General features: G+C 56.7%; 4 protein-coding genes across 12 annotated transcripts in view; 1 reads left to right on the forward strand and 3 right to left on the reverse strand.

The window, feature by feature from the left end:
• The window catches only part of MEGF8 (multiple EGF like domains 8), a 47,661-nt gene extending 45,391 nt beyond the window's left edge, over positions 1-2,270 (reverse strand). For 2 of the 3 annotated variants that reach the window (XM_033430892.2, XM_004271241.3), the window contains exon 1: positions 1,327-2,270. In XM_033430892.2, coding sequence (XP_033286783.1) covers positions 1,327-1,513 — 187 coding nt within the window. In that variant the 5' untranslated portion in view covers positions 1,514-2,270. The remainder of the gene's footprint in view (positions 1-1,326) is intronic. The other variant, XM_033430891.2, reaches the window with a different exon arrangement.
• A 396-nt stretch (positions 2,271-2,666) lies between these two features.
• Positions 2,667-11,087, reverse strand: TMEM145 (transmembrane protein 145). 6 transcript variants are annotated; one of them, XM_049703345.1, is made up of 15 exons: positions 10,875-11,081; positions 10,048-10,122; positions 9,854-9,931; positions 9,685-9,771; positions 9,491-9,592; positions 9,306-9,390; positions 9,128-9,199; positions 8,946-9,014; positions 8,538-8,618; positions 8,371-8,449; positions 8,131-8,224; positions 7,209-7,381; positions 6,216-6,336; positions 3,959-4,165; positions 2,667-3,013 (listed from the first exon to the last, which is right to left on the reverse strand). In XM_049703345.1, the coding sequence occupies exons 1-15, from the start codon at positions 10,995-10,997 to the stop codon at positions 2,933-2,935; spliced, it is 1,527 nt and encodes a 508-aa protein (XP_049559302.1). In that variant the 5' UTR covers positions 10,998-11,081; the 3' UTR covers positions 2,667-2,932. The 6 variants fall into 6 exon arrangements, with proteins under 6 accessions (XP_049559302.1, XP_004271287.1, XP_033286779.1 ...); XM_004271239.3 differs by having other exon boundaries at positions 2,667-3,485; XM_033430888.2 differs by lacking the exon at positions 7,209-7,381 and having other exon boundaries at positions 2,667-3,485; positions 10,875-11,082.
• Positions 11,088-12,992: 1,905 nt separating this feature from the next.
• On the reverse strand, positions 12,993-14,595 carry PRR19 (proline rich 19). Its single transcript, XM_004271238.3, has 2 exons — positions 13,589-14,595; positions 12,993-13,502 (listed from the first exon to the last, which is right to left on the reverse strand). The coding sequence occupies exons 1-2, from the start codon at positions 14,205-14,207 to the stop codon at positions 13,030-13,032; spliced, it is 1,092 nt and encodes a 363-aa protein (XP_004271286.2). The 5' UTR covers positions 14,208-14,595; the 3' UTR covers positions 12,993-13,029.
• A 2,546-nt stretch (positions 14,596-17,141) lies between these two features.
• PAFAH1B3 (platelet activating factor acetylhydrolase 1b catalytic subunit 3) lies at positions 17,142-19,722 on the forward strand. Of its 2 annotated transcripts, XM_004271237.4 has the most exons (5): positions 17,151-17,628; positions 17,835-17,924; positions 18,608-18,724; positions 18,803-18,925; positions 19,391-19,722. In XM_004271237.4, exons 1-5 carry the CDS (start codon positions 17,551-17,553, stop codon positions 19,679-19,681), a joined length of 699 nt encoding a protein of 232 aa, XP_004271285.1. In that variant the 5' UTR covers positions 17,151-17,550; the 3' UTR covers positions 19,682-19,722. The 2 variants fall into 2 exon arrangements, with proteins under 2 accessions (XP_033286775.1, XP_004271285.1); XM_033430884.2 differs by lacking the exon at positions 18,803-18,925 and having other exon boundaries at positions 17,142-17,628.
• The last annotated feature ends 593 nt before the right edge of the window (positions 19,723-20,315 follow it).

Below are 20,315 nucleotides of genomic sequence, written 5' to 3' on the forward strand. Positions count from 1 at the left end.
GGTGACTCAGTGGTTGAGAGTCCGCCTGCCGATGCAGGAGACACGGGTTCGTGCCCCGGTCCGGGAATATCCCACATGCCACGGAGCGGCTGGGCCCGTGAGCCATGGCCGCTGAGCCTGCGCGTCCGGAGCCTGTGCTCTGCAACGGGAGAGGCCACAACAGTGAGAGGCCCACGTACCAAGAAAAGAGAAAAAAAAAAAAATCACAAGGTCCTATACCACCTGCTTCCTCCCAACCCTCCAGCCTCTGGCTCATTGTTTGTCTTCTTGGATTCTGTGTCCTAGCATACGGATTTCTAGTTCCTCAAAAGCATCATATCCTCCTGTTTCCAGGCCTTTGCACAGGCTATTCTCCTTACCTGGAATGCCCTTTTGCTCTCTCCTGCACATGCCTCTGGTCTCAGGTATAGCCCAGGCTAAGTCAGATGTCATCTCTGGGATTCCCACTCCCTGGGGGTGGGTTTGTTTCCCCCACTAGCCTGGGATCCCAGGAGGGTAGAGATGGGGCCTTTGCACAGGCTGTTCCCGCTTCCTGGAATGACTTTCTCCTCCTCCTGGCTGATTCCTATTGGTCCTTTAGGTCTCAGCTCAGACATCTCCTCCAGGAAGCCTTCTCTGCTCTCTCCCACCCAACAGGTCAGGCACCTCCTCTGGGCTCCCCAGGCCCGTGGGGTTCCTCTATCACAGCCCCTACCACTCTGGACTGGACTGTCTGTTAACATGTTTGCCTCCCCCACTGGATTCCAAGCCCCAAGTCATCGGGGATTGCTGGGGCTGTGGAGGTCTCTGCTATGTCCCAGAGGCAAAGACAATGTCTGGCACATGAATGACTGAAAAAAATGCTTTTGTTGAAGTACTTTAAAAAGGACAACACTAATAACCCTAAGACCATATGTGCCAGGCACAGTAAATACCTGTTCTCACTTAAGTCCAACAGCCCTATGAGGGGAGTGCTATCACTATCACAGCCTGAGGGGAGGGAAAGCCGAACCTCAGAGGAAGGAAGCCACCTGCCCAAATTCACAAAGCTGGTAAGAAGTGGAACCCAAATGTGAAGCCAGGTGGTTGGGCTCAGAGCCTGAGTTTCTAACAGTTACTCAGAACACCCCTCACTGATGCTTCTGGCTTGTAATTGTCCATCTGCGTCCGGGTGCAACTCCCCCATCAGACTTCAAGGCCTTCCAAGGCAAGGCCTAGGCTGGCTGCATTTTAGAGCAAAGGGCCTGCACCAGAACCGGTTCTGGGAACATGGTGAGTGGATGCAAGACTGCACAAATGAATGAATTAGCGCACCAGCCAGTGTGTGACCCACACGGCCCCACTCACCCTCGATGAGCCACTCGCAATTGCCATTGACGCTGTAGTTGCCCGCACCATCTGTCACGAAGCCTGGCGCCTCCCGCAGCACTTGCCGCTGTCCCTTGCAGTCCCCTGCCCGGGCCCCAGGGGACAGTGGCCACAGCACGGAAAAAGATAGAGCCAGCGCCGCAGCCAGAGCCCGGCCCAGGGCCATCGCTGCCTCCAGCACTGACCCTTACAGAGGGACGGGTCCTAAAGACCCGGAGAAGCCCCTCCACCCGGTTTGAAGTCCTGCAAATGCGACCTCTATAGATGGGACATGGCCTTGTAGAGCAGGGAGGTCCAGGAGTCGCTGTCCCCGCGAAGGGAACCGCCGCTGTTGGTGGGCTCTGGAAAGCGAGGGGTGGGCCCTTATAGACCCATGGAAAAACCTGTAAATGGGGTCGTTACGTACGGGGCAGACCCCTAGGGGCCACGGGAGTCCCTTATAGACATGGGCCCCCATACGCTGGCTGACCCCATAAACGGGCCGCTGCAGGCCGAAATGGACCTTACAGACCACTGGGTCCCCAGTGGGCGAAGGGCTCTACAGCTCGGCGGGGGCCTACATAGAGTGCGGGCCTGGCCTGGCCCGGAAGGTCCTCCGGGAGAGACGCCCCTCCAGCCAGGGAAGGGGCGCGAGCGGGTGCCCAGGGCAGAGTCAGTCTTCAGGGGCTCAGGCCTGGACACCACAGACGAACTCCCTTGCTCACCCACCCGCGCCTCCCTTCCGAGCCGGAAGAGCCAGATGAGAAAGATGAAGGGACGCTCGGGCCAGAGCGGCCCCGGGAAGACCCGCTTGGAGGGCGAGAGGGTGGGGGCCGAGTGGCCGCGATGGGAGGGACTACGGAAAGGAGGCGAGAGTCGCGGAGACGCAGGTCAGAGCGGCCCTGGGAGGACTGCGAAGCACCCAATCCCACCCCTCCACAGAGGGAGACTTCCGGAAACTTCCCCGCCCATTTGTTCCTAAACGCATGCGTAGCAGTGACCTCCTTGGCTAGTGAAGTGAGAATCACACATGCGCAGTGCTAAAATCGTAACCCGAACTCCTGGCGCAGGTGGCTGAGCGAACCGTCGGCCACTGGAGGGCGCCTCTACCTCTAACTGGGGAAGAGAAGGTAAAAATAAAGAAGCCGTACAATAAGAGGACTCTGCTAGATGATGATTCATATTTTCAGGGCTCCCAGATTCTGGGTCAACAAAAGGTCAGGTTATGCAGGCCCCTCCCAAGATACCATTTCACAGTTGGGCGCACTGTGGTCCCGAGCCTGGAACGGTTCTTGCTCAGCCCCGTCTCTGAGCACTGTCAAGATGTAGAAGAGCCCATCTTAAAGATAAAAACTCAACGAATCCTCTTTATTTTGGCAAGAAGGGGAAAAAAGTCTTTCTGCCAAGGACCTGAGGGAGGGCCTTCGGGATGGAGATAGGGTGAACAGAGTACGGGTGCTAGGTCACAGAGATCCCAAGGGAAGGTATGAGTCGAGACTAGCTTCACAACATCCGTCCCGGGAGCGGTGGCTCGGGGTCGCGGAGTCCTGGAGAGTCACAGGCAGGGTCCCGGCGATCGTCACTGGTTTTCCGGGGTCCGGCGGGGTCAGAGGTCTCGGAGGGGGCCAGGGGGCCGGAGGTCACGGAACAGCGGGAGCCCAGAATCCGGTGCCGCTCGGGGCAGGGGCTGAGGGAGGGGACGGGGAGAGCGGCTCCCGCGGGACCGTTTGGCACAAGAGTCGGGGGAAGGGGTCGGGAGCGGGACACTACGCACCCCTACCTGGGCGCGCGGGGTGGGGAGGTTTGGGAAGGCCGGGGTTGGCAGAGCCCTGGGGCCGGGATAGAGCGGGGATCCGGAGCCCGGCCGGGGCCCGGCGCGCGGCCCATGGGGCAGGCGCGGGCAGGGGTACTCAGACCGGGGGTGCGGTGCCCCCGGCCGTGTGCATGCTGAAGTATTCGGTGAAGCCGGTGTGCGGCGCCGCTGTCTGGGGCACGAGCGGCTGGTAGGGTGGCGTCGGGCCATCCCAGCTCGGGTCGGCCGCCTTGGGGAACCGAGAGGAAGGGGGCGGGGAGGCCGTGCCCCGCTCGGCCATGGTCACCACACGGCCCCTCGGGGCCACCGCCGCCGCCACCGCTGTCTCCTCCACCTGCTTCCCGGCCTGGGAGGGGGGTCAGGGTCAGAGGCCGTCCAGGACCCACGGGGGGCAGATGCGGCCCCGAAGGCCCGTCCCTCTTCCCCCGATGATCCCCCCTCCCGAGGTGTGGGCGCAGGTGTCAGTCAGGGGCGCCTGGACAGTGGGGCCAGGTACTCAAGGGGCGGCGTCGGGGTGCGCCGGTCGAACTCCGGCGGCGGCCGGGGAGGCGGGGGAGAACCGCGGAAGGCCGCCGGTGGCGGGGGCACCGCGCGGGGTGTCCGAGGGGGCGTACGCAACAGCGCCAGGACCCAGTCTGGCAAGGTGGGCGCGGGCGCCGGGGGATGGTCGCGGCGCGGCGTTGGGGCGCTGGGGGTGCGAAAGGCAGGGGGTGGGCTCAGGCGCCTGGACGTGGAGGGCGGTGGAGGGGCCGGGAGCGGGGTCAAGTACTCCAGGGGCGGCGCCAGCAGCTCCTCCGGCGCCGGGGCCGCGGGGCTTACGCAGGAGGTGGGCGGGGGGATGGAGAAGAGCTCCGTGAAGTTGGGCACCGAGTCGCTGATGAACGTCACGTTCCCGTAGACGTGTTCCGGGAAGGCCTTGTCTGCGGATTGGCTTCCTCCGGGGCCTGGGGCTCCGGCCGAGGCGATCTGCGACGTGCGCACGTGGTACGGGAAGTTCTTGTTGGCCGCCGAAGGGCGTGTCATGATCTGGGGCGAAGGGCAGGCGCAGGTTGGAGAAGGACTGTCCAGGCCTCAGGCTGCCTCCATAAACATGAGGCCCTGAGGATTCCCCTTCACCTGACATCCCCGCTTCCCCGAAACCCTTCAACTGGCTTAGGCGCCTCCTCTGAGCTCTCGCAGTACCCTGGCCTCTAACTTTCCCATCCATCACAACTCTTACTACTCTGCCGATGCTTCCTCCATCAGAGCCCTGATCAGCCAGTTATCACTTTAAGCGTCAGCATCCTACTCTGTCTAGTATGATAGCTACTAGTTATATGTGGCTATTTAAATTTAAATTAATCAAAATTAAACTGAAACTTTCATTTCTCAGTCACACTAGCCACATTTAAGCGCTCAATAGCCACATGTAGTTAGTAGCTATTGTGTGGGACAGCACAGATTGTAGAATATTTTCATAAACACAGGGAGTTCAACTGGACAGCAACTGACAGACTCCAGAATGTTAGCTCCATGAGGGCAGGTACTTGACTGTTCTCTTCCCTGCTGAATCCCCAATACCTTTAGAACAGTGCCTGACACATACAAGCTCTCAAGAAATACTGGTTGAATGCGGAGATGTCTCCTGAATTAGCTGGCAGGCCATGAGGGCAGGGACCGGGTGTGACCCTAGCACTGCAACACGGGAGCCCAGCACAGTCCCTCTAAGGTAGTTGCTGAATAAGTGAACAAGGAGCTGAAACCGAAGAACAGCAGAGTGCCAGAGGTGGAGCTGTGCTGAGCTAACACGAGCATTTTTAGGAAGGAAACTGGTTGAAGGTTAAGTATAACAGAAAGGGCACCCCACCTCCCAGCCCCACAGCTCACTGAGTGTGGGATCTGGGACACATTGATTAAACTCCCAGAGCCTCACTGCAGAAAAGGGGTTACAGTGCCTACTTGGAAAGATGAAGAGAGGGTGGAAATGAAAACCACTGGTGCAGAGCCTGGCACATGGTGGGTTCTCAGCATTTCTCCTCTCTCTGTCTCTTTGTGACTTCCTGGAACAGAGCCTCAAGAGGGACTGTCCCGGGAAAGTGAGTCTGTACCTAAGGTTCTAGGGTAGAACATGCGGGACCTGGCCCCCTCCGTCAGTGGCCCAGTATATTCCCTGCAAAGAATACATGGTGGACCCCTTGAGTCAGGAGCCATGGTCTTCAGCAATGCCTATTTCCCTGTGTGGTTCCTTCTTATGCCAGATCTTGTGGTCTGCTGGAGAAGGATTGGGTTCAAAGTCCCCCTGCCCTCCACCACCAAAGGCCATGGAGCCTGGCAGGTCACCTCCCTTCTCTGGGCTTTAGCTTCCCCTCTCTGTATAGTGGGTTCAGTGATGGTTATCCATCCTGTCTGGGGTTGCTCTGCCATTTAAACAAGAGGACGAAATAAATGCACGTGAGTGTTCCCAACATGAAACAGAGGCTGGTTTGAGACAGGTGTCCGTTGAATGGTGGATGGACGGATGGATGGATGGATGGATGGATGGATGGATGGATGGATAGATGGATAGAAGAACTGTCAGCCAGAAGGCCAGATAGGATGTAAACCAAGGCAAAGAAGAGGTTTGGTGCTCAAACCCTCTGCTGCCATTCAGATTTAGGCCCCCTGAAGCCCCAGCCTGACCCACCCCAGTTGCTTCTTCCTGTGATAGAGCAGCAGAGATGGAAGAATGGGGGGGGAGGAGAGACCAAGGGGCTTAGGGAAGGCAGTGGGGATACAGAAGGGAAGAGTGAGAGTCTAGGGACACAGGGTCAGGATGGAAATGGGGAGGGGGGCAAAGAAAGAGGGTGGGGTTGGGGGAAGAGGCCAGGACACAAAAGTGGGAGAGAGGAATAGAAGAGGGTGGACTCTGGGGGATACAGTGGAATAGCCTGCCAGACCCAGCAGGCTCTCAGTAAGTGTCTATTGAATGACTAAAGGGATGAAGTGAAGGAAATGGATCAAGAGCTCAGAACAGAAGGTTCAGGCAGCTCAGGCGTGGAGAGCCTCATGCATCCTCCACCCATGGGTTTCCCATCCCCAACTGGATGCCCAGCCTCACCAGGAACACGCCGTGGGCATACAAATGGATCCCCAGCTGGATGCCATTGACAATCTTCTCCCGGGCCCACTTGGGGATCCCAAAGTTGGCGATCAGGGCCATGACCGGAACTGCAAAGAACCTGAAGGGGAGGTATTGGGTCTGTAGAGTCACTGGCCCTGCCTTCCACCCCACCCCATGGCCCCAAATACCCTGCTATGCACACACATAGGTCCCAAGTGGGTCCCAAACTGGAGGGAAGCCAGTGTGACCTTCAGAAGCCAGAGGTTAAAAGGAGACAGGAATCCCACTGGCATGGGAAATTTGGGTGGGGGGAGCAAGGAGTAGGTTGAATTTAACTCAGTTCTATCCCACCCCAATCCTGGCACCTGATAGGAAATCTATAGATGTTTGATGAATGAATTAACATATGATAAAAACAATTAAAGACTTACTGCATGCCAGACCTGTTTCTAAGCATTTCACATATATACGCTCATCTAACTCTCACAGTGACTCTATAAGGCAGGTACAACTTCCATCCCCATTAAACAGATGAGGAAACCGAGGCAGAGAGAACTTAATTGACTTGTATAAGGTCACACAGTTCACAAGCTTTAGAACTGGGTCTAAACCCAGGCAATCTGGCTTAGAATCCATCTACTTTACTGCTGTGTTATGTTGAATAAAAAATATCACAACTAGCTTTTATTGGACATTTACTATGTGCCGGACTCGAAGCCCTCATCTGTTGCCCTATGCAGACTCAAGATAACCCTTTGCAGGAGATACCCCTGACAACCTTTCTTTATGGGCAAGTAACCTGAGGCACTCTTTTTTTCACTATGGGAAAGTAATTATTTCCAGGTTACAAAGTGAGTAAGTGGCAGACTCTGGTGACAGCTGCCTAACTTGAAAGCCCGTCTGCCTCCAAGAGGAGGGTTTGAGTTGGGAAGAGCCATTTCTGAGAAGCCAGGGAAGGCAGGGACAGGTTGGGGCCCCAGCACGTCTCACCAGAGGGTGTAGGCAGCAAAGAAGGGCAGATAAAAGGGCTGCTTCTCTGGGAAGTGGCGCAAGGAGACGAGCACGGCATAGCAGAACCACACGTAAGCTGCCACCTGTAGCCCGATGAGCCCGTAGCCCGCTGGCGACTCATACGTGTACAGTACCTGGCCCGGGTCAAAGAACTGGACCCAAGGGAGAAGGCTGGTCATAGCCCTGGCCTCCAACCCTCCACACAGGGACCCCAGACCCCACCCTCAGGTACCCAAGGGGCAGAGGTACTTGGTCGGGAGAGAAGCAGCAGGAGAATGAGAGAGAGAGATGAAAGCATATAGAAGTAGAGAGAGAGGGCGAAAAGATAGAGAATATATCTGCTACCATGGGCCCAACACAGGGGGCTAAACAGCACCACGTGTAAGCTTTTCCATTTGCATCAACTTGATGAAATAGGTCTTATTTTCACCCCACTTCACTGAAGGGGAAACTGAAGCTAAGCAGGAAGACTTTCGGCCAAAGTCAAGGTGATATAAAGCCTTAGAGAAGTCCCCTGGGGTAGGTAAGATCCTCCTAATTTTACAGAAGAGGAAACAGGCCCAGAGAGGGGGGCCATCAGCCAAGGTTAGCCAGCTGGGAAGTGGGAGAACCAGAGCAGAATCCAGGTCTGTGTGACTCCCGAACTTAATCACGACACTGAGCATTAAATGTGACAGACAGTGAGAGACAGAGGGAGGAGGAAGAGAGCTACGCAGAGATGGTGAAGAGGGGAGGAATGCACTTAGACAGATGGGAAAGCGGAAAACCACAGAGTGGGAGAGAGAGAGCCAGGAAGAGCGCGATGTGGGGAAGGGCTAGCAGACAGGTGGAAGAGGCCACCAAAAGCTTTGAAGGGCGAGGAGGATGGGGCAGAGCCTGAGCAGTGGCAGGCAGGACTCACCTTGGCCTCATAGATGAGCAGCACCACGTGGGTGAGGGTGTACAGGGTCATGTAGACAGACAACTTCACCGAGCCCGAGTGGCTGATGCGGCCCCTGGCGGCAGGCCGTGAGGGGGGACAGCAGGGGTGGGGGCCGTCAAGAGAGGAGGGGGCAGCCACCCCCCCAGCCCAATCTCTGCCCTGCTCCCTAGCCCAGCCACCACCCCCCGACAGTGGTCCCTCCCGCCCCAGCCTGGGCACCGTGTCACCGTGAATCCCTTCCCCAGAAGGATGAGCATCAGCAGGAAGATGAGGAAGCTGGAGGAGAAGAGCAGCTTGGCTGGTAGGAGGGAGGAGAGGGCAGCTCAGACACAGGGCTCAAATTGCAGAGGAGCCCCGGCACCCTCCCGGGTCCACTTCATTCTCACCCAAGATCTTCAGACTCTCATTGCTAATGCCATCAGTGGCATATTGGCCCCAGTAGATGCAGAAGAACAGGAGGCTCAGGACTGAGGGGAGGATGGGCAGAGAGAGGAAAGGACAGAAAGCAGCTTTAGGGCATCACTGTTCCCTAACACTATGATCCAGATGACCAAAACCCTTTCTTCACCCCCATCAGGATTCTAGACCCTTTATTCTCACTGACCTCCTAGGAAACTCTGGAGTCCAGGCCCCAGACCCCTCCTCCCTCTGACCCAGGAGTCCAGGCCCCCAGCCCCTCCTCTCCCAGGGCCCAGGAGTCCAGGTCCCCAGCCCCTCCTTGCTTAGGCCCAGGTATGTGAGCCCTAAGGCCCTCCTCCCACAGAACTCAAACGTTGCAATACTCTAAACCTCACCCTCCACTCCTGCTGCAGCCATGAACATTTTATAAGTCGTGTGGAGCAACTGACGACCTTTCAGCAAATCTGGAAGGAGGGTAGGGGAAGGCTGTACACAGCAGGAAGGGAGAGCAGCTCATCTCCTCCAACCTGGTTTCCCCTCCCCCATCTCTCCCCCACACCCCATGTGCTGGACTCACATCCAAAGTAACAGGAGAGGAAGAAGATGAGGATGAAGACGAGAAGGAAAGTCATATCTGTCTCCAAGATCCCTGCCAATTTGGTGGAAGGAGGAAACCATGCAGTCAGGATGGGTGTCCCTCAACAGGCTCCCAGCTCTGGGCTCCCACAAAAGGTCCTGGATCCCCATATGCTCACCAAACTCATCAGCAGAGAAATGCCGTGTCCAGAAAGACTTGCCATTGGTGAGGACCATCTCATACTCCAGCTGCAGCCCATCTCCCTGTGGGGAGTGTGGAGGCCTAAGGGGGGCCCTGGGCAGGGAGGGGGTCGGCAGGAAGGCAAGGAGAAGGCAGGCCCCAGTGGCCGGCCCAGCCCCTTACCCCACACTTGCTGAGTGCAATGTACCACCACCTTTCACGCACTGAGCGGAAGCTGCGGCCGCTAGAGCAGCTCAGGTAGCGTATTCCCTCCTCTGACACCACCTGGGGAGGAGCAAGAAGGCTGAAGCCTGCCTGTGCCTCCCCCTGGCCCTTGACCTCCAGCACCTGCCCATTCCCCCAGACTGGGCCCATACCTGACAGCCTGACCAGGCATACTGGGTGGTGAGGTTGATGACCTGGTTGTTCTCTGGCCTGATCACTGACTCCTTGGCCAGGCAGTCCTAGGGGAGGCAGGGCCATGGTCACTCCTTGGCTAGCTTCGACCTTATCCCTCCTCCCCTACACCCTCCTCACAGACTTCACCTTGTCCCCTGCCTTGTACACGGCTGGCCACTGGGATGGGTCGTCGAAATAGAGGAGGATGTTCTGACAGCACTTGGCCTGCAGACCCAAAGAGTCGGGGGGTTGGGGGAGCATAGGGAGCTGGGGTAACCCTTGCCTTGGGAAGCCAAGGGAGCATCCAGCCTTAGCATGGTGAGTGCTTGGGGAAGGCTCACCTCAGGGTATCGGAAACGGAAGTCCAGTCGGCCGTAATCCGAGAGGAAGCAAAATCTCGTCAGGAACACCCAGTCCTGGAAAAGGGGCCCACTCAGACCCTCTTCTGAGTCCCTTGAGAACTCTCGACTCCACAGACACCCCCCCAACTTTTCTTCCCTACCCTGGAATACCTGGTTTCCCAAGAAGCATAAGGGGACCAAGTCACCTCCAAAATTCTTCTGTGATCCTTTCACCTTGGTTCCAGGATTCCTCCTTCAGATGCCCCCACCCCCAAGTTTCTTCGCCTCCTTTCAAACACTTCTCCCATTTGCCAGGTGCCTGAGAAAGACCCTGGAGGGCCAGATCCCCATCCTGGACACCTTGCATCAGGGATACCGTCCCACTGGCTTTCCTCTAATTATCCACACACGCCCTCACGGTGGTCCCAGAGACCATCAGGTGCTGGGGAGTATTCCAAACGGCCCTCTCCTGGTCCTGAATAGGAGTGTGAACTCAGGCTCAATGCGCAGTGAAAGTGCTGTCCCTTCAGCACCACCTCGGCGTCCCCCACCCCCACCCCAAACTCCGACTCTCCCAACCCGGCCCCCCTCCTCGCCCAACTCTGACCTCAATGTCCCCGAGTCTCCTCTCGACCCAATGGCCCCCCCTCAGCCTCAACCCAGACCCAGTCCCGCACTGTGCCTGCCCACCTCCCACCCCACCCCCCGCGCAGCACTCAGAGACCGCCCGGGAGAGGCGTCAGGGGGCGGGGCGGGACCTGCCCCCTCCCTTCCCTCTCGTCCCTCGGGGGCCCGGCGGGTGGCAGGGGAGGGCCCGGCGCGCTCACCTCCTTGGAGCTGAGGTTGCCCCTCACATACTTGGCCCGGGCGCGGGGGGGCAGTGGCAGCAGCAGGAGTAGCAGCGGCGGCAGCAGCAGGCGGCGCAGAGCGGGCGCGCGCGGGGGCTCCATTCCACCCGCTCCGACCCCAGCTCGGGCTCCGCTCCGGCTCCCACTCCGGCCCGGCGACGGCGGCGAGAGCGCGCGGGCCGGCTGGCGCGCGCCCCCGATTAAAGGGGCCGCCGGGAGCCGCGTTCCCTGCCCCCTCCTCCAGGATGACCCGGCCTGGACCCTTCCCAATCCCCGTGGGAGGGGACGCCCCTTTCCCGTCCTCTCCACGCCTCCGCAGCCTCAGTCCTCCCCTCTGGGAATCTCCTTGGTACCTCCAGCTCCCCGTGTCCTAAAGTGAACTCACATTCCCCCAAGCCAAGTATCCTCCTCCAGACTGCCATCTCAGGATGGCCCACAACCCCCAGGCCCCAGCTCTGTCCTGACCTCCCCCCAGTTTAGTCCCCAAACTGCTCTTTGCCTGCCCAGCCCCGCCCCCATAACAGCCATCACCATCTGTGACCACCACAAATTCCATGCACTCTGTGAAGTGCCTACAGAGACACAGAGGCACAGAGTAGGCAAACCACTTGTTCTGGGTCACACAGCTCCGAGGTGGCAGAGAGCCTTCAGCCACAACCACTACACCCTGCTGCCTGACCCTGCCCTGTCACTGCTTACCAGGGTCTGAAACCAGCTGCTGTGAGGCAGAAGAGGTGGTATTGTGAGAAACCCACAAGCAAACTCTGAAATCAATTGCTTGGGCTCAAATCCCAGCATTGCCACTTCCTTCCCATAAAACCTCAGCCAAGTCACAGCTGCGTGACCTCCCAGTCCAGTCCCCTACACCCTGGTACTTACTTTATGGTTTCCCTGTGGGCAATAGGGAGCCCTGGAAAAGCTTTACAGAGTACAGTCCAAGCCCCTCAGCTTCATTTTCCTGATCAGATTCCAACACATTTCCAGCTTCATCCCTCCCCCTCCACTGCAGAAAATCTGCTGCTCCTCAAAATATCATTTTAAAAAACTTTCTAAGTCAGGAGGCCAAGCAGGAAACGTAAATGTGTGAAATGCTTTCAAAGGAGAGTGTGGACCCCACAAAAAAGGAGCCTCTGCTACTTGGCTTCAGCCAGTTGTTAACAGGAGGGATAGTAGGTCTGCTGCCAGGTTTCTTTCCTTCCTCCTTCCCTCCCTCTCCTCACCTCTCTCCCTCCCTCCCTCCTTCCCTCCTTCCTTCCTTCTCTCCTTCCTTTCTCCTTCCTTTCTTTCTCTCTTTCTTTTTTTATTTTGAGAGAGAAGCCAGAATTTTTTTTTTTTCAAATCAAGCACACTGGTTTGTAACAGTACATAACTGATTCTAAAATGTTAAATATACTGTAGCCCAAAGAAAAAAGTCTGTCGCCATATCCAGGCTTCATGTGCCATTCCTGCCCGGATCCTGCACCCACACTGTTCCTGCGCCCACCAGACCAGAAGCCTCTCATAGGCAGAGCCCAGACGTGACTCACTCTAGATCCCAGCATGACCTAGGGATATAGGGTGAATGAAAATGGTCCCACATCCCTTATTTGCCCTCCACCAGGCCTTGCACGTGCTGTTCCACAGAAGAGCATTTCTAGATTGCCTGAAATATTCTTTTCCTTCTCTACTAGCAAGTTTCTACCAAACTTAAAAAATACAAGGGTCTTATATCAACTCCCTCATCAGCAGGGCAGTCATGACTCCCTCCTTGGACTCCCTCAGCCCCTGCACCTTTCTCTCTCCCAGATGCAACCACTAGGGCTGAAACTGTCTGTGTTCACCACTGTACTGGGAGTCCCCTGGGGACACAGCCTCAGTCTCACTCACTCTGGAGCCCCAGCATTATCAGAGCTCAGAGTTGAACACATAGTTGGCCTCAGTGGGTGGATGTGTTAGACTGACTGAAGGCCCCTGGGCCTTAGGAAGGCGACAAGTGACAGTACCTTCCCCTCCACCCTGGACCCAGAACTCAGAGCTAGGAAAAGCTGCTCTCCTGGGCCAGCCACTCACTAAAAACCAAGAGGATCGTGAGGAAGGTACTTTATTGAAGTGATCAGAGTATGGGATTCCTTCCCCCAACCCAGCCTCAGCCTGCTCAGTACAGCCTCATGGGTGGAAAGCACCAGGCCTCTGGGCTGCTCCGGGCCACCACCCAGGAGAGGCTGGGCAGTGGGGCAGGGGGGCTGGGGCTCCAGTCCAGGGCAGAGGTTCGGGACAACAAGGGTGATGGTGGCTGAGGCAGGGGTTGTGGCGGGCCAATCCCCCAGGGCCGGGGAGGGGGAGGTGTGTCTACCAGCCAGATGCTTTTCAGCAGATCAAAGGCTGTTGGGGGGCCGCAGGCCGCCCCAGATGGCGAAGGCAACGAGGACAATGCGGGTGGCCAGGGACCTTTAGGTGGTGCCAGGTTCACCGGGTACACAGTAGGAGTGCCGGAGGTGTGAGGCACGGCGAAGGTGAGCTCCTTTGTCCCCTCTCGCCTCCTCTGCCTCCCCTCCCCTGGGGCCTCCTCAGGGCTGTTGATCCAGGAGGATGTCATCCTTTGTCTCTCAGGGCCCCTAGGCTTGGTCCCTGGCACAGAGGAAAGAAGCATGGGGCACAGCTGAGATAGAGCAGACAAAAGAAAAGGAAGCTCAGGGGGCAGGAGGTGAGCTCACCTGGCAAGTGTGGCTGGCAGCCCCGGAGCACCAGACTAAGGTCAGGCACACAGCCATGGCAGGCCTGTAAGGTGCCCACGATGGCATCCCTGGCCTCTTGTACTAGGTTCCTCCTGGGGAAGGCCTGTGGCAGAATCAGCTGGCATTGCAGCTCCCCCAGCAGCTGCCCCAAGCCAGGGAGCTGGCGGGGACTGGGTGGGCCTGGGCCCGAGGCTCCAGGCACTTGGTTTTCCTTGCCCCTTGACGGTGGGGCTGGTTCTTGGGCCCTGCCTGGGCTTGGGGAGGACTTGGTGGGGAGTACAGGGGTGCCTGACTCTAGGGACCCACTGCTAAGCAGCCGTGCCACGTCCAGAGATTTCACCTCGTGGCTGAAGAGACCCCGGTGCTCCCGGCTCAGGCGCCCCTGGGTTATGACCACGAGCTTGGGGGCAGCAGGCGCCACAGAATTCCGGAGAACCACATGTGGATCCCGACTGGCCACGGCAGGATCCTGATGGGCCAATGACCGGCGACTGCCCACCAGGGCCTCGTTACGCTCCCGCCTGGTCTTCCGACGGCGGACACGACCAGGTTTCTCAGGCTGCTGGAAAGGCTTGAGGGCTGGCCCCCTGGGGTCCATGGTGCCCTGGAAGATAAAAGACAGGGTGGTTGGGCTTCGCTGGTGGTGCAGTGGTTAAGAAGCCGCCTGCCAATGCAGGGGACACGGGTTCGAGCCCTGGTGCGGGAAGATCCCACATGCCGTGGAGCAACTAAGCCCGTGTGCCACAACTACTGAAGCCCGCGCACCCAGAGCCCGTGCTCCGCAAGGAGAGAAGCCACCGCAATGAGAAGCCTGTGCACCGTAACCAAGAGTAGCCCCTGCTCGCCACAACTAGAGAAAGCCCGCACGTAGCAAAGAAGACCCAATGCAGACAAAAATAAATAAATAAATAAAATTAAAAAAAAAAAAAAAAAGACAGGGTGGTCATCAGCATGCAGATAACTCAAAGACCTAGAAGTGAGTAGTGAGAAGAGATGGTTTGGGGTGCGCTGGGAGTACTATTTAGAGACACAAGATGAGACAAAGGGATTGGTAGAGAGCAACTGGAAAAGGCTTGGTCAGGGTAAGGTCAGAAAAAAAAGCAGGGTCATAGGAGTAGGATGAGGTCAAGGGAGTCATGCTGAACGGGAAGATTTATCAGGGGATAGAGAAAGGGTTAGAGAGAACAGGGATATGAAGAAATAGCTAAAAAATGGGGGATGGGAAAGGGATCATGATATTGGCGGGATCTGGTGAACCAGAAAGGGACTTTGGACAGACGAGAAATCCAGGGGTAAAGGAGGTACTGGAGAATGTAGAAAGTGGAGAGAGATGGTAGAGAGAGAAAGGCAGGAAAGAAAATGGAAGTTGGAGAAACAGAGAATAACTCGGGAGGACAGAAAGGGCAACAGAGGAGCTATCAGGGACTGGGGCCTGGTCATAGAACGGGGTAGGAAACAAGGCTGCGTGGGGCAGATGAGGTAGGGAAGGGAGTACAGTTGGTGGGGGCAGGGAAGGGGAAGGGCCCCTCACCTTCTCCTGTCCCCAACGAACCCCGCCCCCCCCACCCGCCCACTCCACGTGGCTGTGGGGTACAATGGCTTATTTTCCGCGGTGACCCTAGCTCTCAACGTGCCTGATACTCTTCCGGGTCTCACACAGGGCCTCGTGCAAGCACGCATGCGCGTGCCCCTCCCACGCCCTTTGGCTCCCCACCCCCACCCCAAGAGGCACAGGCCCAGGGGCACGTGCCAGCTGCCCAGAGCGCAGGTTATAGCCCCGCCCCTCCCGACCTCACATTCGGAAACCTCTTTCATTTGTCCTTAGGCACCTCCTATCCACCAATTGGCTGTGAGGTCCACTAGGCCCGCCCCCTTCCTCAATGCTGATTGGTTTAGACATCTATCGCGGACTTTCTCTCTGGAGCTTGCAGATATAGGCGAAGCCAAGAGGAAGAAGGGCTACGGTAGCCCTACACACAGCCAGGCTCCAAGCAGTCACAGGCTTTATCCCTAGAGAGTCAGTATAGTGTCGTCATTTAGAGCTAGGCTCCAGACCTACACTACCTAGGTTCAAATGCCCAGGCACATTTGAGCTCTGTGACCTCGGAAAAGTATGTAACTGCTCAGAGCTTCAGTTTCCTAATCTGCAAAATGGAGTTGGTATCTTCTTCTTATAACTGCTGTAAGTATGAAATGAGCCAACATACAATTTGAAAACAGCGCTTGGTGAATGGATGCCTGTAAATTTTGTTTCTCACTACACTTGTCCCCTCAGACTTTTTTTTTTTTTTTTTGACCGCGTGGCTTGCGGGATCTCAGTTTCCTGACCAGGGATTGGACCCCGGCCCACAGCAGTGAAAGCCCAGAATCCTAACCACTAGGCCACCAAAATCAAGGTATGCCAGGGTATTCCCTATACCCTAATAAGCTATATTCTGTATTACCTGGTAATGTTGCTTGCCCAACCTTCACTATCTTTCAAAGCCGAACTCCTTAGATACTACTCCTTCTAGGAAATCCCTCACCCTGAGTCCTTCTCTTTCTTCTCCCACAGAGGTCCCCCGTGCATTCCTTAATCACAACCTTGATCGCTCCCTCAGCTTTGTGTCTGGATCTACCTCCCCCAACACGCTGGGACAAGGCCAGGATCTGACCCATTCCTTTAATACTCATTCAGCAAGTACTTGTGAACAGCCATAGATAGTACTTGGTATTAATACTGTGAGTCAGGCCCTGTTCCAGGCAAGTGGATTGAGGCAAAACACAAACACAATAAATAAGATTCATCTCTGTATCTCAGTATCAACCTACCTAGAAGGAATGAATAGATAGGAAGATCCCATCTGGGAGTGGAGCTACAGGAATATAAGCAGGACTTTGAGGGTGGTGTGGGACCCCCACCTGGTCCCCCAGAACAGGGAGATCTGGGAAGACTTGAGGACTGAGATTAATTTGGGGCAGGAGGTGGGGGGCAGCGACCTTAAGTGGCCTTGGCTGTGGATGTAGGTTTTGGAGCTCAGACACACCCAACTGAAGTTGTTGGTCAGCCATAGGTTTAGGGAGGGGAGCAGAGGCCACAGATCTGTAAGATGAGCTGCGCGGGAGGGGCTCCAGGCTGGACTTGGGCCTTGCAGCATCTCTAATTTCCTTTATCTTTCTGCATCTTCTACTACCCTCTTTGCAGGGTAATGTCTGTAATGCAAAGACATAGTTTAGAAATTATGCCACGAAAACTGGCATAATTTGAGCAGGGGAGGCCCATGAGCAGATAGGCTCACTAAAGTCCTGGCACTGCCTTGGCGTGAGTGTCTCCTTACAGCTGAGCCTCTAATTTTCACATTTCCATCCTCCTTTTCTCTCCCCCACGTCAGAAGAAAATGGGAGCGTCCCTTCCTTGCCAGGTGCGTTTGAGCCATCCCCTCAAAGATCCAAGCATGGACTCGTCCACTCACTCCCCTACCACCACGTGAATGAGACACACAGACACACACCCCCACACACAGTAGGTGGTTCCTTCCCCACATTTCTCGCCCTACAGCAAATGGTTTCTTCCCACGAGGAAGGGCGCTAGATTTTCCCCACTCTGCTTTCACGGTAGGGTGGTTTCTCCCTCCTCCCCTCCACGGGTGCCGGATGGTCTCGCCTCCCCCCACGCCCCGTGCCGCCGCCGCTGCCGGAGAGTGAGCGGCCCGGGCAGGAAGCGCCGGACGAGCCCACTGCGCGGCCGCCGTGGGGGAAGCAAGGCCAATTCCTCTAAGTGAAGGTTTCCGCCCCGGAGAGGAGGCGGCGCCCGGGATCGGCCGCGCCCTCCGCTAGAGTGCGGGCTTCGGGACAGTCCATTGTTGCCTGAGGGGTAGGGGTGGGCGTGGCGGCGCCGCCTCCTTCAGGAACACTCCCCGGCTGACCGCGCTCGCTCGTCCTGCTGGAGCCGCGGCGCCAAGATGAGTGGAGAAGAGAACCCAGCCAGCAAGCCCACGCCGGTGCAGGACGTGCAGGGCGACGGGCGCTGGATGTCCCTGGTGAGCGACCCCGCCCGCGATACTCTGGAGTCCGGGGCTGGGGGCGGGGGATGGGGGGGGAAGGCTCTGAGAGAGTAGCTGGTTTGCGCCGCTCTCATTACGAGATTGGGAAACTGAGGGCAGTTGGCGTGGTGCCGCCTAAGGAAGCGGGGCGGGGCGGGCCCAGCAGCGCGCGTGCCATTGACTCCCCCTTTACGTCCCCAAAGCACCATCGGTTCGTAGCCGACAGCAAAGATAAAGAACCCGAAGTCGTCTTCATCGGGGACTCCTTAGTCCAGCTAATGCACCAGTGCGAGGTGAGGCCCGTCCCTCTCTTCCTGCCCCACCCAGGCCTGTGCCCTCAGTGACAGACCTGGACCAGAGCCCAGACCAGGCGGTGTATGGGGTACCCGAAATAGCCTCAGGTAATGCCGGGCACCCAGAATCTCAGTATAATGTGCCACATTCTACTGAGAAGGAAGTGTGTGTCCTGGCTTTGTCGTACTGGGTCTGTGTATAGTGAGACTTAAAATGAGGCTTCGTGCAAGACTGCCTAGGATGAGGCTCTTTGTTTGCTTAAACTAGTGCCCAGCCCTAATGGATTTCCACAGAGCTATAGTTATTTCCACAAAGTGAAGGTCAACGGTAATAGGTCTCTACTAAGGGGGCTCAATTATGATATCTTTCCATTAAGCGACGTTAAACCATGGCTTTCCTCAAAGTGAGGTTCAACTGGAATGCTGTTGGTTCGATGCCTGGCTCAAGTAGAATAGGCTTCCGTGAAGGGAGTCCTGCTTCCATGGGGTTTTGTGGAAGTGAGACTATAATGGGTTTGCGTAAAGTGAGGTTTGACCATATTGGGGTTTGCTCAAGGTGAGATTTAACCAGACTGCTTCCGTAAAGCAAGGCTCTTCCATGATGACATTTGGTTAACCTTTGGATAGAGAGTGGTGGTCCATGCTGACAGTGCCCCTGTGCCCACACCACTTCTTGCCCACAGATCTGGCGGGAGCTCTTTTCCCCTCTTCATGCACTTAACTTTGGCATTGGCGGTGACAGCACGCAGCACGTGCTGTGGCGTCTGGAGAACGGGGAGCTGGAACACATCCGGCCCAAGGTGAGCAGGGCTTGGGTGGGCAGCTAGAGCACCCTTAGCCTGCCCCCTCACCACTGCTTCATGCCTCTCTTTCCACAGATTGTGGTGGTCTGGGTGGGTACCAATAACCACGGGCACACCGCAGAGCAGGTGGCTGGAGGCATCAAGGCCATCGTGCAACTGGTGAACCAGCGGCAGCCCCAGGCCCGGGTCGTGGTGCTGGTGAGAGAGTGAGAGGGTGGGGAAAGAAGAATGGCAGTGTTCTGGGACCCCTTCACGTGTAGCCACAGCTGCACGGTTCTGGGCAGCTTAGCACAGAGCAGTGGTTGAAGGCAGAATCTCATGTTGAAGCTTGCTACACCCATCAGAGGGGCTGTGGTTAAGGACATGTTCAGGGACCAGTTAACCCCTTTTGCCCAAGAGACTGCTAGAGATTCTCAGGGTGTTGAGAAATTCGAGACACTTAAATAGCCAAAAGTTGTCAGGCATTCCCAGGGTTAATCTTGCCTCCATCACTTCTAGAAGGTCTCACTTCTAGAATAAGGTCTCAGACCATCATCTTCCCATCCCTAGTGTATTCTGCAGCTGGGGACTTACTGATGGGGGGTGGGGGACAGTTTGGCACAGGGAACAGGATACCCAGAGGCTGGTAGGATGCCTCCTCACAACTCTTCTTGCCTTCCTCAGGGCCTGCTTCCTCGGGGCCAGCACCCCAACCCACTTCGCGAGAAAAACCGACAGGTCAATGAGCTGGTACGGGCAGCACTGGCTGGCCACCCACGGGCGCACTTCCTGGATGCAGACCCTGGCTTTGTGCACTCAGATGGTACCATAAGTCACCATGACATGTATGATTACCTGCATCTCAGCCGGCTGGGGTACACACCTGTTTGCCGGACCCTGCACTCCCTGCTTCTGCGTCTGCTCGCCCAAGACCAGGGACAGGGTAGTGCTCCCCTGCCAGAACCCACACCCTAAGCATCTGCCTTCCTGCAACATTAAATTTTCATTCTTCAGTCTCCCATTCTCTGCTTTATGGCCAAGCCCGTGTGGGTACCTGAATCTCAACTCCAATGTCTGTGACCCTGCATCTCTGCCCAAGGCAGGCCGCACCAATCCATCAAGATGCTCTGGCTCTTGTAGAGTCAGGCAGATTTCTGTCATCACAGTGGTGCTCCAGGCAGGCACGACCAATCAGTACAACACGAAGTGAAACTGGTTTTCTAACATGGCCCTATAGGATCATGGTCAAGCAAGAATTCTGGGTGACCCAACGGTCAAAGCCCACTCAGAGCTGCCCTCCAATCTGCACATGCTCTTCCCCCTGACTGGAACTTCTGGTGCTCTGGTTCTAGCTTAAATGTGACTTCCTGTGGAAGCTTCCTGACCTTCCCACCCCTAGTAGTCATCCCTCCACACAGCGTATGGGTATTTTTCTCTCCAGAGAAGCACTGTCCACAGGCTGTGACAGAGGCGTAAACCAGGAGAGGTTCCTTCTGGCCTGGCTGCAGTGCTGGTTCAGTCCACACAAGGGCAGCAGGGGTCACTGGGGACAGCGTGGTACTCTGGGCTGACTGGCCTCCCCACCCAGTGCCACCCCTGGCTCAGACCT

This window comes from Orcinus orca, chromosome 20, assembly GCF_937001465.1.
Source record: "Orcinus orca chromosome 20, mOrcOrc1.1, whole genome shotgun sequence".
Classification (NCBI taxonomy): Eukaryota; Metazoa; Chordata; class Mammalia; order Artiodactyla; family Delphinidae; genus Orcinus; species Orcinus orca.

What these genes read in the sequence shown, in the direction of transcription:
- PRR19 (XM_004271238.3), bottom strand. Translation starts at nt 14,207, where the DNA reads ATGGACCCCAGGGGGCCAGCCCTCAAGCCTTTCCAGCAGCCTGAGAAA. An exon ending in CTGCCAGCCACACTTGCCAG is followed by an intron (nt 13,503 to 13,588) that starts GTGAGCTCACCT and finishes CCTCTGTGCCAG; the next exon opens with GGACCAAGCCTAGGGGCCCT.
- TMEM145 (XM_033430885.2), bottom strand. Translation starts at nt 10,997, where the DNA reads ATGGAGCCCCCGCGCGCGCCCGCTCTGCGCCGCCTGCTGCTGCCGCCG. An exon ending in GCAACCTCAGCTCCAAGGAG is followed by an intron (nt 10,123 to 10,874) that starts GTGAGCGCGCCG and finishes CCCCTTTTCCAG; the next exon opens with GACTGGGTGTTCCTGACGAG. An exon ending in TGCTCATCTATGAGGCCAAG is followed by an intron (nt 7,382 to 8,130) that starts GTGAGTCCTGCC and finishes CCTTGGGTCCAG; the next exon opens with TTCTTTGACCCGGGCCAGGT.
- PAFAH1B3 (XM_004271237.4), top strand. Translation starts at nt 17,551, where the DNA reads ATGAGTGGAGAAGAGAACCCAGCCAGCAAGCCCACGCCGGTGCAGGAC. An exon ending in AGCTAATGCACCAGTGCGAG is followed by an intron (nt 17,925 to 18,607) that starts GTGAGGCCCGTC and finishes TCTTGCCCACAG; the next exon opens with ATCTGGCGGGAGCTCTTTTC. An exon ending in TGGAACACATCCGGCCCAAG is followed by an intron (nt 18,725 to 18,802) that starts GTGAGCAGGGCT and finishes CTCTTTCCACAG; the next exon opens with ATTGTGGTGGTCTGGGTGGG.